Source organism: Phoxinus phoxinus (assembly GCF_949152265.1).
Source record: "Phoxinus phoxinus genome assembly, chromosome: 2".
Classification (NCBI taxonomy): Eukaryota; Metazoa; Chordata; class Actinopteri; order Cypriniformes; family Leuciscidae; genus Phoxinus; species Phoxinus phoxinus.
Genome location: NC_136877.1, coordinates 36,368,874 through 36,385,850, shown reverse-complemented (window position 1 = coordinate 36,385,850; position 16,977 = coordinate 36,368,874). Strand labels below are relative to the sequence as shown.

Below are 16,977 nucleotides of genomic sequence, written 5' to 3'. Positions count from 1 at the left end.
ATATGACTGTATTGAGGGACACACACACACATCAATATTTTACTACATTAAATATATTTATTCATTTTTATTTTACTTTTTTATCTTAATAAAAAATGAATGAATGAATGAAGGCATTCAATTATTTGGAACTGTAAAACTTAAACATACCTTCAGTGTCTGTTCTGTATTATTAAATAAGGTGTTAAAGCTGGGTCCATTCACATCAGCCTAAAGGACACAAAAAGGCCACGCAGACCAGCACAAATCAAACCACTTAGCTAAAACAACCCATTTTAGAGAGTCTTTTATAGAGTGCTTGATAAGCGAGATGCCCATGCTTACTTTGATGAACTCTACTTTCAATAGATCAGAGCCATGCTTGTCTGAAGAGGTAATTAAATGAAGTGGCTTATTTTGCGCATCTGAAAAATATACAAACAAGAATGAGAGAGACAGCATCCCTGAAACAACATCAAGTACTTCAAACAACTAAACGTTGATCACACGTTATGTACGTGCATGTACCTTTTGTCTCACAGTAATCCAGGCTGATCTTGCGCAGGTAAGATTTGACAGTGAGATCGAAGGTTCGTATCTTGCCCTCAGCGCCCAGTTGAGACACACTGAGAGCCAAAACAACATCTTCCTGCGCGGCCTGCCTCGTAAGCTCCAACAACACCTACATATACACATACATATAGACACATATACATAACTTCACACTGAAACACACAAATGGTCAACATAAACATAAACAGGAATCATAAACAAAATAGTTGTAATCAACTCGTGGAATTCAGAATGTTTTATCATGACAGCTTTTATGAAATGTGGAGCTCTTGTGCCCACTGGTGAACTGGTATGCCTTTTTAAAAGGAGAATTGTATGCTGTGAACAAAGTAATGAGAAGAACGTACCTCTTTGACTTCAAACTGAAACTGCACTTCGGTCAGCTCCTCTAAGGTTGATCTGAGAGAGTCTTCATCCACAGACTTCTCACTGATGTCTTCCTCAGATTCTAAACACACAAGCCCGATCAGACACACAGACAGATACATATCCGCATATAAACAGTGAGAAAATCTGTATAATTATATGAACAGAGGCAATTAAAAACAAAAGACTGGTGTGGCATTCATGAATGTTTAGATTTTTCTAAATGAAAGAAGTGATTTCTTGTGTGTGAAAGTACATGCGAGTATCTGGATGAATTCTGACCTGACGCAACAGTATAGGACAGAACTGTGGGGTCTAAACCCAAGACCTTTGGCCTGGCATCAGACAGCGGCATCCCCAACATCTTCTAAAGAATATCATCATTACAAACAACAGGAAATGATAAGGAGGGAAAAAAAAAGTCTGTTTAGTTTGTTTGCTTCCTGTACATGTACAGAAAGGTCATACTCTCAACCAAAACTAAATGTTTTCTGTGGCAACATTGGGGGGAAATCTGCATAATTTATTTAAACATGGTAAAAACATGTTAAATGAAGCTGATTGGTTGCATTGTAGCCCACTGGTAACATTAGTGTAAGAATGTATTTCAAGGAAAAGGTTTTTTTTTTTTTTTAAATCGGAAGAAAAAAAGAGAAAAACTTTTAACCTTTTTCTTTCACATATTTTTCCAAATTTTTTTTACTACTGTTGAACATGTTGGGGGTCTGTAAGATTTATTTGAATGAAGTCTATTATGTTATCCAATCCAAGGCTGCATTTATTCGATCAAAAAGTACAGTAAAACAGTAATATTGTGAAATACTATTACAATTTAAAATAACTGTTGTTTATTTTAATATATGAAAAAAAGTAATTTATTCCTGTGCTGAATTTCAGCAGGAATTACTCCGGTATGCATTACTTCAGTCACATGATCCTTCCAGAATCATTATAATATGCTGATTTGGTGCTCAAGAAACATTTCTTACTAACCATGATGAAAACAATATTTTTCCTTAATTTTTTTTTTTTTTTTTTTTTTTCAGGATTCTTTGATGAATAGAAAGTGCAAAAGAACAGCATGTATTGGAAATAGAAATACTTTGTAGTGTTAAATCTACCGGTAGTATTTTTTTTATCAATTGAATGCATCCTTGCTGAATAAAAGTATGAATTTCTTTAAAAACTTTTAATGACCCAAAAATGTTGAATGTATATTTTATATTTATTATTTATTTTATATCTAGATGATGATATCTAGAAAATCCTTCAACATTTATTTTGTGGAGTAAACTAGTAAGGGCTTTTTCTTGCTTGTTGAGGCAGCAAGTCCGCTAATAAGATACAGCACATGGCTCATTGGGTAGAGAGACAGTGATGCTGATTGTGGATAATGTCTTTCCTGAGTTGTGTAATCTGTGGAGACTGAAGCTGTACTGTCACGCTCACAGAGCAAATTCAAGAACTAAATATAAAAGCAAGCAACTCTTTGTTATGGATTTGGACATAGCACATGACTCTGAAAGCAATAAGTGCACTGCAATTAGTTTTAGAGGCTTGAAATATTCATGGATCTCAGAAAAACAACAGCAATGACAATAGTATCAAATACCTGTGGAGTCCTACCAAGAAACTACCATTCATGAGCCAATACAGAGAGACTGTACTGCTATAGACTGTCTTTTTTCATTTGTTGTTTTTTCTGACCTTTTTTGTGGGAGTGCTAGGAGGGGTTGAGGTAGCCTGAGGGAGAGGAATACTGTCCACCAGTTCCAGAACACCCTGGATCTTCTGGTCAGAGATCTTCACATGAAGTAACGGCAGCTCCCCTGATACTTTGAACCTGGAAAGGAACGGATATTAGTGCATGTGTGAGGATTAAAAGAGACATGCGATAGAGAGTGAACGCTAACCTGGGCATTCGGGAATCTTTGTCCACCATACATTTAGCGAGTTGAAGTGTGAAGTCCATTGGCTGCAGGATGTGCTGATGGGAGAAGCCTTCAAGACGAGCATTTTTCCATTTCTCTCCTTCAAAAAGAGCCACCGGGGTGAATAAAATAGCTTGTTCAGGCAGTTCAGTTTTTTGCTGTGTTGCATTGTGTTTACCTGATTTGCTATAGAGTATCTGGACACTGCGAAGCTCCAATGAATATCTTTCATATGCTCTATCCATGATTTCCTCTAGTGATGAGAAACTTGCAGATACCTGCTGATGGCTGCCCTGATCTACGCTGTTCAACTACACACACATGCACACAAATATAGTCAGCCATGAGCAGAATGATTTCTCCTGTTAAATATGCTTTTACTTCCCTCCCTCACCTGCAGGTAACCAAAATCAACAATCATGAGGTCTGATTTGCCATCATAGAACCCAGACTTGGGCAGCAGCAAGTAGGAGGGTTTTAAATCGATCCTCAAGTCCAGCACCTTACGTGTCTCAATGATATGAGACAAACCTGTATTCATTTAAAGACAAAGGGAGAGTATTACTGATGGCTCCTGACATACCCTCTCCCAGTGTGACCATTTCTCTGGGGATGATGGGAAATGAGGAGAGTGTTACCGCTTGCTGTCTTCTCTTTGATCTCCTCAAGTTTGCTGAGTGTTGCTGAAGTGATGACCTCCAGGTCAACTCCTTTCCCCGTCTTAAAGAATTCTGCTATGCTGATGACTGTCAGCTATAAAACAGGTTAATTAATGGTACACTACAAATGTAAGGCTAACTGCTTATAATCAAAATAAAAAATAAAAAATTATATTATTTAATTACATAAAATTAAGCACAAAATATATATACATATTTATATGAATAAATACATTATATTTGGTCGAATTATCTAAATATTGTAATTTTATTTGTAATTATGTTGTTTTATTTTTTTTAAATATAGCACACACACACACATCATTGTTACAAAGTAGACAAAGATATGTCAACATTTGGTCAGTCAAAGGACTGACCAAATGTTGACATATCTTTGTCAACTTTCTAACAATGATATTTGTGCAACTAAATTAAATAAAAGAAAGTAACTGTAATCTGCAACCAAAATCCAAATATCTAATGACTCCAATGTCTGAAATTAAAGGGTCAACTATAGTGTGCGTGCACTTTGTCTCTTACGGCATCATAGATGATCTCTACAGGCTGTGAATGAACTCTGAGTAGCTGGTCAGCTGTGCTGTCCTCTGGATTGAGCTCAAAGAGCACGCTGAGCAGAGAGGAGTCAGAGCCCCCGACTGACGCTATGAGAGACGGCACTTCCCCCTGCTGCTGCAGACCAGTCACGTACCAGTGTGCCAGTTTAGCCTCCACTCTACACAACACACACATTTAACACTGAACCATATCAACCAAACTAACTGAGCTCCTAAAGACACTGTATACTTTATATAAGGCCCTATATATATTTGTTGGCCAATGAAAAGGGTTTCCCTGTATGCATTCATAATACATACCTGATGGCCTGTGCTCCTGGTCTCTGTGAGATGGACGTACTGAGGTCAATCATCTGCACTTTGAGGATCTCTGGAACACCAGGCTCCTCTCTAAATGTTACTGAGGTGCTCAACAGTTTGAAGTTGACTATCACAGCTACATACTGCACATAAGCACATACATATATTTGAGTATATGTCCAGGCTAAGGAGGATATGCTTAAAATACGGTATCTGAAACATCTTGCGCAACATGTTTTATGAAGGTGCGGTCACATTAGCCAAAAAACACATCCATCGTCAATAGTGTAGCTATGTGTAAAGCACACTCACACAAAAATCGCCGTCAAACAGTGTCTGTTGGTCAATGCACTGAATCCACAAGACCAAATTTAACCCACTGCGAAGTATGTGTAGAGAAATCTTTCACCCTCAATCGAAAATACTGATCACGTCAATTCTTGTTGAAATGGTTGGATTTCGCGAACAAAAATTTGCCGAAAAAAGGTTAAATGTGACTGCACCCTCACAGTGTTGTAAATGTATATTTTCCACTCACGTGTTTTGGTAAGGTAAGGTTATGCGAGCTCCCGCTGTAGCCAATGGCAGTGAAGAGTTTAGTTTTCTCTTCAGGAGTCATGATGGAATCAATATCTGATAACAAATACATGTACATAAATACGTACGTACATCAACATAAGCATTTATTCAAAGGCAAGCTTAGCAAATATATCAGAGACAAAGCACTCACTCTCAAGCTCTTTATCCTCCTCTTCCTCTTTTTTCTTCCCTTCTTTCTTGCCAAAAAAACTGCCGAAGAAACCTCCTCCACTCTGTTTCTGAGGGGTGGCCTTTTTAGCAACCAGCTTCTGTCCTGACCGAACCACCTGTGGAGAGAGAAAGTGAACTTACAGTACTACACTGGATTCAAAATATCAAAATATCAGTAGCCTTCTGTTTTAGTAAATGTTTTCATACCTCCATCTGAACCTGCTGTCTGGCCAATACAATGTTGAACACATCCAGAACTTTCTCCAGCTCCTGAGGGAAACACAATAAATAAATGTATATACAGTGTGGTCCAAAAGTCGAGACTGTTAGTGGAAAATAAATGTTTTTTTTATTATTAATTTCCTTCAATCATTATAAACTATTTTATCAGCATAACAACTTGTATGAAAAGGTACATTGAAAATTGTACATTGTACATTGTATTTGGTTTCATACATAGCTAATACCTTGATCTGTTTTTCTGTGTCTTCTCGGACTTTGCCCTGTGTGAGTTTGTCTTTGTATGCTGCTTTGTAAGCCTTAAGCGTGTGCCTGTGCTTCTTGATGTTGGCCCAGTCCCACATCTGGTTCAAGTGCTTGATATGCACTTCTAGTATACTGTTGATGCTGTATTTCCACCTGATCAATCAAAGGAACCATGTAAGAAACAACAAGCTCCAGTTAATCAGCCAATCATCAAATGAAGATCTAATGCACTTACCATTGCCTGGCATTTCTGTGCACTGGAACCTCAGGCCTAAATTTTCTGTAGGGGCCGTTCTTCACCATGCAGTCTACAGACTCCAGCAGATCCACCATAGAAAGGTACTAGATCACCCCAAAAACAGCATTGTTGTATCTCGGCTTTGACCCAAGATAATTAACCAGTCCCAATACAATTATACAACAGAATAATTAATATTTTGAGTAACAATGTGCATGTATTTATGTTAAATATCTGTAATTATCAATCTAGAGTGGTCCTGTACATTTCCCAACAAGCACACTACCATTCAAAACTTTAGGTTTAATGTTTTTGAAAGAAGTATCTTAGGTTCACTGAGATTTGATCAAAAATACAGTAAAATCATATTATTATACTACTATTACACTTAAAATAACGGTTTTCTATTTAAATATACAGCATTAAAAAGATTTATTAATTCCTGTGATGGCAAAGCTAAATTTTGTTTTATTATTATTATCAATGTTGTGCTGCCTAAATTTTTTGTGGAAACAGCAATACATTTTTATCGAGATTCTTTGAAAGAAAGTTCAAAAGAACAGTATTTTTTTTATAGATTTTTCTATAATATCTTAGTGACCCCAAACTTTTGAATTGTAATTTGAGAGTACGCAATATGACAAATGACAATACCTGAGGCTTGGTCATCTCAATTGCAATGTTCTGAACCTCAAGGTGCAGGTTTGCTTTGGGTGATTTTAGCTCAACTTCAGCATTAGGGTTGATGCACATCCTTGCAGAGGCAAAAATGGGTTTGAAAACTGTACAAAGAAACAAATCAGTTCATCATGATGGGTGCCATGGTTTATGATGCTGTTAAGTTGGTCATAAATCCTTAAACCATTAATGTAATTTCATTATGTATAACTGGCAAACGCTCATTGCATTCATATGCGTGTTAATTGGAACTGTATTACCATTCTTTCTGACATTTGTGGTTTAACTTTAGTACTTGTAATTATGGGGCTGTAGTAGAAATAGTACATATTGTGATTACTGGAGTTTGTGTGCTATAAGGAGTGTCATGTGTGCAGTTTGAGATCACATAGCCTGTTTAAATTGAAAATCAAAAAGAAACCGTGGCAGGTAACACACACAGACAAATCAGCATGAAAACAATAGGATTTGCAACAGCGAAACATGATCTATCCATATAAATTTTTACTATTTACAATTTACCATTTACTTCTCTTAAGGCTTTCAACATCCATGTTTTTCTTTTTTGCCTTGACATGTCTAATATTTATATCAATATTATTTCAACACCTCTTCCGTTGAGCACAACAACAAAACATATTGGCAAAGCTAAACTAAACAGCTCAAGGCCAGATAATAATAAATTTGTCATTAACTTTCTGTGGATAAGATAATACGGCGTCGGTTACACTTTACAATAAAGTCTCATTTGTTAACATTAGTTAATGTATTAACAAACATGAACTAATAATGAGCAATACATTTTATACAGTATTTATTCATTTTTGTTACTGTTAGTTAATAAAAAATATATAGTCTTTCATTGTTTGTTCATGTTAGTTCACAGTGCATTAACTAATGTTAAACAATACAACTTTACTACAACACTACAACAATTTTAATATTACATTAAATGTTGAAATGAACAATGTTTAAAAAAACTCTATAGAAGTATGTTGTTCATTCTTTGAATTAAATTGTTAACTAAAGTAGTAAACTAATGTTAACTAATGAAACCTTTTTGTAGTGTTACCGATAATACATACTGTATTGGTAGTCTCGCAGTTCCTCATTTTTTGAGCTGATTCCTGCTTTCAGCTTGTCCTGCAAACACACAAAAAAGCAATATCAAGTGATTTTAGGTGTTTTAGATAAATTTTTACAAATTAGCTACAAATGTAAATTGATAAATAAAACTAAGAAACTTGCAGATTCTATTTCTAGAATTAAATACAAAACAAATCCCAGGTTTTTTTTTTTAAACCTGGGGGGGGGCATATAACAATTATATATTTATTATATATTTATTATAAATATATAATAAAAAAATATATAAACATTATATTATACATTTTATTTATTATAAATATATAATAAAAAAATAATATTTTTTAAGTCTGAAAAAGCCATCCCTTACACAATAAGCTAAATCTATAAGCACAATAATGCTAAAATCTCATTTTTGTGCAGCACATTATTTTTGTGTGAACTCAGGCCTCTTACTAACTGAGTATATTTTCTTTACCAGTAGGCATGGCATCCCCCACACAGATTATACAAACCACACCCTCAAACACACCATTAGAAACCACCATCATGATTGATAAACACCATTTTGTTTAGTTAACTAGTTTAGTTGCGTGCCCATTTTAAGACACATACATTTGATGTATATTACCAAACTATAAATACATCAAAATATTAGTAAATGTATTTATTTAGAGGTCATTTAAAGCAATCAGAGCTGAAAACCTCACAGCAGACTCTTTTGAGATACAAAAGGTAAACCAGGGACACAGTACTGTTAATACAGATAAACAGAGCTAACATTACCAAAGTTTAGATTTTATTTTATGTAGTGGGGGTTTTAATAGCCATTGGACAGCACATTCAGGCCTGGACAGTTAGACAAAGAGCATGTGCATACTATACTACTATACTAGAGTTAGTTATGCTGCTATCTATTAGAGGAAGTCTGTGTTAAGCTGATTGCAAAAACCACTGAGAGCAAGTTCAAATACTGCTTTTGCCTCTCTGAGAGACTAAGGAAGATTAAGAGATATAAGAAAGAGATCAAACGTGTGTCTGAGAGGGAGATATTAAAATATAAAAAAGTGCTAGGATCCAAGCAAATTCAACCATCACTGCATTTACTTAGAAGTCACAAGCCTTGATAAGAGATGAGTCAAATAATGCCTCCAGCAAAAGAGTCTTCAGACTGACTCACAAACTAGCCGTACAAGCTTTCAGCTGCGGAGTTACTATCAACATCGATAAACTACAATCGTCCATTTTTCTTCCTGATATGATCATAAATAAATACTCATCACGCTATAAAATAATAAAAGTTCAAATGTATTTTATATTTTATTATGTGTCTTAACAACTCTTATTATCAACTTTTATTGTCCTTCTTTTATAATACCTACAGTACAGCCCCAGTTTTACAATGTGACTGCTAACCAATATAAATGGTTAAAATCAAAATACACAAATGCAATTCTTCTAAATGAAAAGTTTAGAAGACCCAAAAATGGAAATTATGTCATCATCAATTACTCACGCTCATGTCATTCCACTTTTGTTCATCTTCAAAACACAAATGAAGATTTTTTTTTTATGAAACCCGAGATATTTTTTTCCCTCGATTGAAACTCCATGTACTGCTTCAAAAAGTTTATAAAGAGGTTGTAAACAATTCATATGAATCCAGTGGTTTAATCAAAGTCTTCTGAAGAGACACACTAATTTTATGATGAACAGATTTAATGCAGGTTTTTACTCACAAATAAATAATATTAATCAGCACACATACATCAAGAACATCAAATATGGTAAAAGGGAGTGTAACTGTACTTTCTTGATGTGCGAGCATACAATTTTGGGAAATTGTAGTTAAATTTCCCAAAATTTGATCTTGATCATGTCAGGCAAGCATGCGTACAATTACTGCGTACAAATCTCATTGATTATCTTATATCAAACAAGTACAGATGAGCTTCCGTTTATCATATATAATGCACTCGATGTAGGTGCATCAATCAATGTTTATACCTGAATAAAAACCTAAATGAAATCTGTTTATCATATAAAGTAATTGCAAATCTTCATATTTATGATAAATTTATTAAAAAGATTACTTTTTTACAATGTCTTTATGAAGTGTCAAAACTTTCTATGGAGGGACAGAAATATTTCAAGTTTCATTAAAAATCATCTTCATTTGTGTTTTGAAGATTAATGAAAGTCTCATCAGTTTGGAACAAAGTGAGGGTAATTGATGACAATATTTTTATTTGCATTTAATCTGATTGATCAGATCAGATTTTAAACTGTTCAATATGATGCACCATTTACAATGCCTGACGACAACATAGCAGCCTTCAATACTAGATCAATACTATGAAAATCCTATATAAACACCACCAGAGAGTTTATCTGTTACGAAATATGAAAGGCACATTACCACTATCTCTTCCCAGGAGCCTCTGTAGAATATTGGGCTGTTCACGTTCCAATAGGCACAAAAACACTCCAGGCGGCCCAGCTTATGTAGAGAATACACGCAGACACACAAGTAAGACACACAACCACATTTGTTGTGTGAAATCTTATAATTATGGAAAATAAGACATGTATACTACTGTTGTCTTACTTTATAGATGATCTTTGCAGCTTCATTTAGAATACAAGTCTTCCAGTTCTCATCTGCTGTCTATAAGAGAGAAAAACTGCTACTTAGACCAGAGTGTGTAAATAAGAACTGCTCATTTCAAATGAATTGTAATAGAGCCTGCTTCACTTTGCGACATTTATATGAAAGTATTTTGAGAGAGCACCTGTAGACTGAGTTCTGAAAGAGTCAGGCCCATAGAAAGTGGTTTCTGAGGGTCTGACACCTGAAGCACAGAGAGAAAATGCCTGTCACAGAAGTTCAACAAACTTGTACCATTTAATTACACAATTAAAAGCCACATCTTCATTCAAAAATACACGTAGCTTGCATGCAGTCAACACTTACATCATCCTCATATCTGATGTGAATGCTTGTGATTTTGACCTGGAGGTTTTTGATAACTTGTGTAGCCAGTTTCTCAGTGAACGAGTCTTTCTTTTCCTCCTGAGGCTTCTCTGAAATAAAAAAAATATTCAGTAAACATGAATGAAGGGTTTATTCTTAACCCCATCCTATTTGTCATTCTAATGCCTTAATCCAACACTTATGTAAACATATTTAATTCAACAAACAGAATAAAGTTTGCTCATATTTGCCACGATGAGTCGATCACAGTCGCTTCGGGCCACCCACCTGCTTTATGTTCATACTTTTTAGATCTCCTAAAGGGTTTTTTATGCTTTTTAAGCTTATGTCCTTTGTCTTAGAGCGCAGCATTGGGGGAGAGAGAAAAGTTGGTGAGGTAGAAAAGAATCATAGTGCAGCAATAAACACTCACTCGCATACAAATGCACAAAAGCACACCAAGCAGTGAGAAGGAAAAAAGATGTCTACACATGTACACCCTCAGTAAACACTCAAAAAAAAGTATGTCTCTTTGAACAGAAGGCGGGTGTCTGATTGGCCTGCTATAAGAATGGGTCTGTACGTACCCCGTGGTGGATTCTTATACATATAATTTTCCAGATCAAACACAAACTCTCCAGCCTGAGAGCCTGCGGTCCATGAGATGCAGCACAAAGCAAACACACACAGCTGTTAAGGATAGAGATCTGAATGTACAGATGGACAGATGGACTGGTACATGAATGAATGTAGGGGTGGGTGGATGGATGTTTGGTGTGAATTGATTGAAGGCTTGATGTGATTCAATGAATGTAGGGATGCACCGATATTGAAATTCTATAGATATTCTGTCATACTGTGGCCACTGACAGATAAATGGACAATATTATAAATCTATATTAAAAAAAACACACTACCAAAACCCAACTTCAAAAGTCTCTTATCTCACCAAGGCTGCATTTATCTGGTCACAGTAAAACAGTTATATTGTAAAATATTATAACTATGTAAAATAATTGTTTAAATATATTTTAAAATGTAATTTATTACTGTGATAGCAAGATGAAATGTTAAAACAGTTGTGCAGATATTTTTTCATGGAATACTGCAGTAATTATTATACATAATTTATCTGTGCAGTGTGCACATCATTGTTTTTTTTAAACAAGTGCCCTCATATTGTTTAATCAAAAATAACTTCTCCCTCTTGCAGCATCCTCTGTTTCCTTGCCTGATGACGAGGGCTGGACAACCTGTCACTAACATGATCACTCCAAAAGTAAATCACAACGATCCAAATATTTAACAATGGACAAAGTCCTGCCCTACACTTTTTATCATTGGAGAAGCTGTTTCACTCGAAAATATGTCACAATAGCGAAGATAATGCTTCCGTTTCATGCAGAGTATTAATTTCTTTGAAAAAAATATCTTACTGACTCCAAACTTTTGAAAGGTCGTGTAAATACTTTTATTTACATATCATAACATTATAATGTTCAATATAAAAGATGGATAAACATGTATTTAGTAATCTAAACATACAGTTTGAATTAGGACAAATAAGTGCTCCTAATAATAAGGAACCCTGGGATGCTGGTTAGACAGTCCCAGTACAACTATAAGGAAGTTTAAAACACATCTCAGTATAATTCATGTTTTTCATGAAATTCAGAGAGAGAGAGAGAGAGAGAGAAGGACATATAACAATTATATAAATGTTTGAGAGAGAGAGAGAGAGAGAGAGAGAGAGAGAGAGAGAGAGAGAGAGAGAGAGAGAGAGAGAGAGAGAGAGAGAGAGAGAGAGAGAGAGAGAGAGAGAGAGAGAGAGAGAGAGAGAGAGAGAGGAGACGAGTAGTAGGTGCATAATGTGCATAATGACAAACATTACTGTGTCCCGTTGCAGTAATTGGCGCGGAGCGACCGCTTAAAGCCACTGATGAACGGTGGCTGGATGAGAGGAGACAGGCTGAGGACTCGTGGGGACAGTGAACGCTCTGGCAGTTTTTGTTATTTGAGAAAAGAGTTTATGCGTAGCGCAGTCAGTGTGCACGTGTCTTTATGTTGGATTTGTGCCAAAATCAATAAAAAACCACAAGCCTCAGTAACGCCGACCCTGAGTTCTTCCTTCCTTTCAGCGAACTTTATTACAGTTACATGCACACAACAACTCACTCCACATGTGCTCTTAAAGAGAAGGCAATCTTAAAGGTTTGCCATATTCTACTGCTATCCCTTTAAGTTAGTGCTAGATGACGATATAAACCTTAAAACAGCCAGAAGCAATTAAAGATAAACTGTCATGATGCAGATTTATTAAGTAAAACAACCTTAAATAAATGGATGAATGAATGATTAATGAGGTTGAAAAAGACTGACTATGGTATGAATGGATGGATGGGGATAAATGAATTGATGAACATCAGTTAATAAAGTTAAATGTCCAACACGTGTGTATAAATTGCACAGAGACCATAAGGAGAGAGCTAGCAAAAATGTACTATGCACAAGTTCAAGAATTTATTACATCCAGTGTAAACAAACAAACCAGTGGTTTCTCACCTCTGCGAGCGACCAGCTGAAGGGTCTCCTCAATGCGCTGAAGCTCCTTCTGTTTGGCCTCCTGAAGGTAACGCTCTTCTTTAACCGCATCGTACTTAATCGCTTCAAACACACAACACACACACGGTTAGAGGCAAACAAACATCACAGGCACCAATAATATCATTCACACCTCAGAAGTCTTTCATTTACTACTTTAATTACTTCTTTAATTTACTACATTTATTACTAAACAGGTTTTACAACTGCCACCTAACGTTGTCTTTGAATATGCACAGATGTACACATGGAAAACCCAAATATAGATTCACACACTGTGAGCGATCAACCATGTAATAACAGAATTTATTTACAATGACCACCTCTCTCTCTTTGCACTGTGGCTAATAAGTAGCTGAAGTCCAATGCTGCTCATTCAAGCAGACTTAAGATATTTATTGCGGCTCTATTCTCTGCTTTGGCAACCACTCGTAAAGCTCTATCAGGAAAGACTGGTTTTAGACGAATCGATGAGGGGGGAAAAAAGCCCAATGTCTGCGATTGTACATGCTGGCACTGTTTATCCGTCTTCATTAGAGTAATGACAGAGACAATTGCAAAGTAGCCCTAGGAAATGGCTGATAAAAAAAATGCTATTGCTTATTTTTGTTCTAGACTCTAGAGAAACCAAAAGGGGTTGTGGAGTTCCTGAGGCAATTCAGTCCATTAGAGAGATAGTGTATTCGTTCTATTATCTCATTCTGAAGCAATCAAACTTCACAGCACATCTTCCCACAATGTTGTTTTGAGTATGTGGCTTAATCATATGCTCCCAAAGAGAAAAGCTTGTGTATACAAAAAAAACAATGTTTGATTGGCATTTAGAACTTGACTGTCTTCATTCCCAGAGACAGACTTTCATGCTTTAAAAATAATTTGATTACTGCGTTTTACTTACATGCATTATACACAATTGATCGGTTTATAAGATGAAGCAGAGCACAAAAGAAATATGGGGGAAAAAACTGTAAACAATTTGAACACTTGATTAAGAGACTTTCAATACATGCTATCAAAGGCTCACCAAAACAAACTCTTGTATTTGTATGATTAGACATTGTAACCGCAGGTAAAAAATAAAGTTTGCCATAAAAATCAAAGAGTCAGATACACACAAGAGCAGCTTATCCTCTCCCAAACCGGGTCCCAAACCACCACCCTGCTACCCACCGTCTACACCTGGCTTACCATTGCAAGGTGAGGAAAATAACTTAGACTCAGCTGTAACATGTAAAAGACAAGGTCAGTTGAAGCAGCCCAATAGAAATAAAAGATATATACTGTGTCAAAGAAATTCAGTTATTCATTATGTTTGTAACTGCTGCTTTTACTATGCATTAAAATAACAGTCTTAGATAATCAAATGGTTCAAGAGTTACTGAGTTTTTAGGTATTGTTTGTTCATTGTCAATGCATAACATAAAAATATCCAAAAGTAGAAGTGTACAGTATTTTGATTCTAGTATCTAGTTTTCATTAATACAATCTTCACTAATAATTAAAGTTTCTTTGTGCAGTGTAAAGTAGCGTATAATGCAAGACGCTTGGTGAATTCAGAACCATAAACTAGCATACTACTTCTACTACTTCTGTCATAGGTATTGTAAAAGTAGAAAGAGCATTATACTAGTATGTGGTTCTGAATTCAGTAACTGTATACACCCCTCTGTTAAAAGGCAGGAAACCATCTAGGTTATAAATAAATCATGCAATTATTCTGAAGAGGAGATGTTATAAAAAGAAATGAAAAAATTATGCAGACAAATGACTGCAGTAAAGTGCCATGACATAAACAGCATGATGCTTTAAGCTAGATATATGAAACATTTAAACTTCCACTTTAAGAGATGTGTTGCATTAGGAACATTTTAAGTAAAACAAAAAACTATAAGCACTTACTTGCACCAGGAACCACCAGAAGGTATAATCCATCTAATGTGGCCACCACTGCTTCATTGTAAAGGTTTTTCCAAGGGATCTTCAGAGTCAGTTTACCTAAAGAGCAGACATTTTCAATTCAATATTTTCTCGGACAATCTGCTATTATCATGATAAGCAATTATCTCTAGTTAAAACATTAAAACACATCAAAAATCCCCTCTGGAACGCTTTCAAGACGGATTTAAATCCGATCACTCAAACCACTTCAGGAGGTGGTTTGAGACGCATTCCAGACGAAGCTGGACAAGTGTAAATGCATCTGGTTGTTGAAACCACATATATCAATTTTACTCCTCCAAAAATATTTGTAAAAAAATTATGTGTAAGAGCGTGTTATACTATAGGCTATATCATGTTAGTCCAAGGGCTAGTGCAAAACGCATCGCCGCAGATGAGTAGCTAAGTATCTCTTCAGCAAGCCAGCGCGCAAACTGACACAAATGAAAGTGTCACAGACTCGACACACAATCATCTTCATTAAAAGTACCAGTGCTGATGTCGCTCTTTCTCCTATTGTGGTCTTTGATCTTGAAATTAGCTGATGATGAATAAAATGCTGTACCAACTCACATCTGTTGCTTTAGCATTTAACACGGGGATCAAAGATCAGATTTATATTTGTTTCGCAGAGAGACACATTTATGTGGCCAAGTGTAAATGGAGCAATTTTAATCCGATCAGTAAAAACACGTGACGTGAAGTGGCCAGCTGTAAACGGGCCCTACGACACGCATTAAACAATATAAACATGGTTATTAGGCAGAATCAGAGTCAGTTAAAATTATTTTGTTGAACATTGTGGAACAACATTATTCCTTCTAGACAATTTTTAATATGTAAATTGGGTGATTATTGGGTGACACATGGCTAGAAATATTTTGATCAAGGGCATATAATAAGCCGAATAAAAGCAGACCTTTTTATTTCAGATTTTCTTAAATGTAGTAAATATGCAGGGAATATCACAGAAATTCTCAGACTAGCATGTCGTCTTTGTTAACCAATTACTTTTTACAACTTGACATCTATGCACAATGTCCAGCAGATGTTTAGTCATCTGACAGGATCATGTGATAACATGAACTGATGACTGTTTTAACAAGCTCCTTCTTATTGGCAAGGCATCTGTGCTGCAATGTTTGCTGAATTAGAAGTATCTGTTAAAACTGATTCAACTCAACAGACAAAAAAAACTGTGAAAGCAGACCACACTATTATTATACTATATTCAAATTCATATTACAACAGAACAGAACCCTCAAGCTTTACAGCTGCTCCAATGTCTTTATTACATTTTGAGAGTGATACAACCATCATGTAGTGAAATAAAAATCACTTTTATAACAAAGTTCAGTCTTAAGTAGCACAATATGGGAAGTGCAATTCATCACACCGAACACTGAAACTTTTTTCTACTTCAATCTCCTTGGGTTATAGGTTATCAACACACAAGGCAGACTATTAGAAAGTACAAATGTCACAGTTTTTTCATAACAAAACATAAACTACTACAGCCCAATTTCCCTGATAAAGAGAAAGGAATACTCACCAATCTGACCAGCCTTCACTTTAAAAGGGACATCAAACTCGCTCTAAAGAACAAAGATAAAATGGGCAAATGGGTTTGAATGCATATTTCAAGCAAACAATATTAAAACACCATTTTGTGCACATATACAAAAACTCTAGTTGTTATAATTTAGTTGTGGAAACATCAGCTAATCTCATTGTGTTAACACTCTTGATTCAGAAGAAGCCACAGGCGCTTAAGGGGTGGTGACCACAGTGTTACATACACAAACACGCTCTCTCTTATCGAGATAAATATGGTTCTTTCATG

General features: G+C 35.6%; 1 protein-coding gene across 3 annotated transcripts in view; it reads right to left on the bottom strand.

The window, feature by feature from the left end:
* vps13c (vacuolar protein sorting 13 homolog C) overlaps positions 1–16,977 on the bottom strand; it is a 51,012-nt gene that overhangs the window by 31,287 nt on the left and 2,748 nt on the right. For 2 of the 3 annotated variants that reach the window (XM_079587389.1, XM_079587388.1), the window contains exons 3-28: positions 16,687–16,729; positions 15,096–15,191; positions 13,158–13,259; positions 10,596–10,705; positions 10,414–10,473; positions 10,230–10,289; positions 10,041–10,121; positions 7,621–7,678; positions 6,512–6,639; positions 5,855–5,961; positions 5,601–5,772; positions 5,341–5,403; positions 5,114–5,249; positions 4,922–5,016; positions 4,384–4,526; positions 4,049–4,241; positions 3,488–3,602; positions 3,244–3,380; positions 3,028–3,160; positions 2,832–2,949; positions 2,626–2,761; positions 1,201–1,285; positions 900–1,000; positions 508–661; positions 325–404; positions 151–210 (exon numbers count right to left, since the gene is read on the bottom strand). In XM_079587389.1, the coding sequence (XP_079443515.1) occupies positions 151–210; positions 325–404; positions 508–661; positions 900–1,000; positions 1,201–1,285; positions 2,626–2,761; positions 2,832–2,949; positions 3,028–3,160; positions 3,244–3,380; positions 3,488–3,602; positions 4,049–4,241; positions 4,384–4,526; positions 4,922–5,016; positions 5,114–5,249; positions 5,341–5,403; positions 5,601–5,772; positions 5,855–5,961; positions 6,512–6,639; positions 7,621–7,678; positions 10,041–10,121; positions 10,230–10,289; positions 10,414–10,473; positions 10,596–10,705; positions 13,158–13,259; positions 15,096–15,191; positions 16,687–16,729 (2,766 nt within the window). Of the gene's footprint in view, positions 1–150; positions 211–324; positions 405–507; positions 662–899; positions 1,001–1,200; positions 1,286–2,625; positions 2,762–2,831; positions 2,950–3,027; positions 3,161–3,243; positions 3,381–3,487; positions 3,603–4,048; positions 4,242–4,383; positions 4,527–4,921; positions 5,017–5,113; positions 5,250–5,340; positions 5,404–5,600; positions 5,773–5,854; positions 5,962–6,511; positions 6,640–7,620; positions 7,679–10,040; positions 10,122–10,229; positions 10,290–10,413; positions 10,474–10,595; positions 10,706–10,883; positions 10,953–11,182; positions 11,246–13,157; positions 13,260–15,095; positions 15,192–16,686; positions 16,730–16,977 lie in introns of all 3 variants that reach the window. The other variant, XM_079587387.1, reaches the window with a different exon arrangement.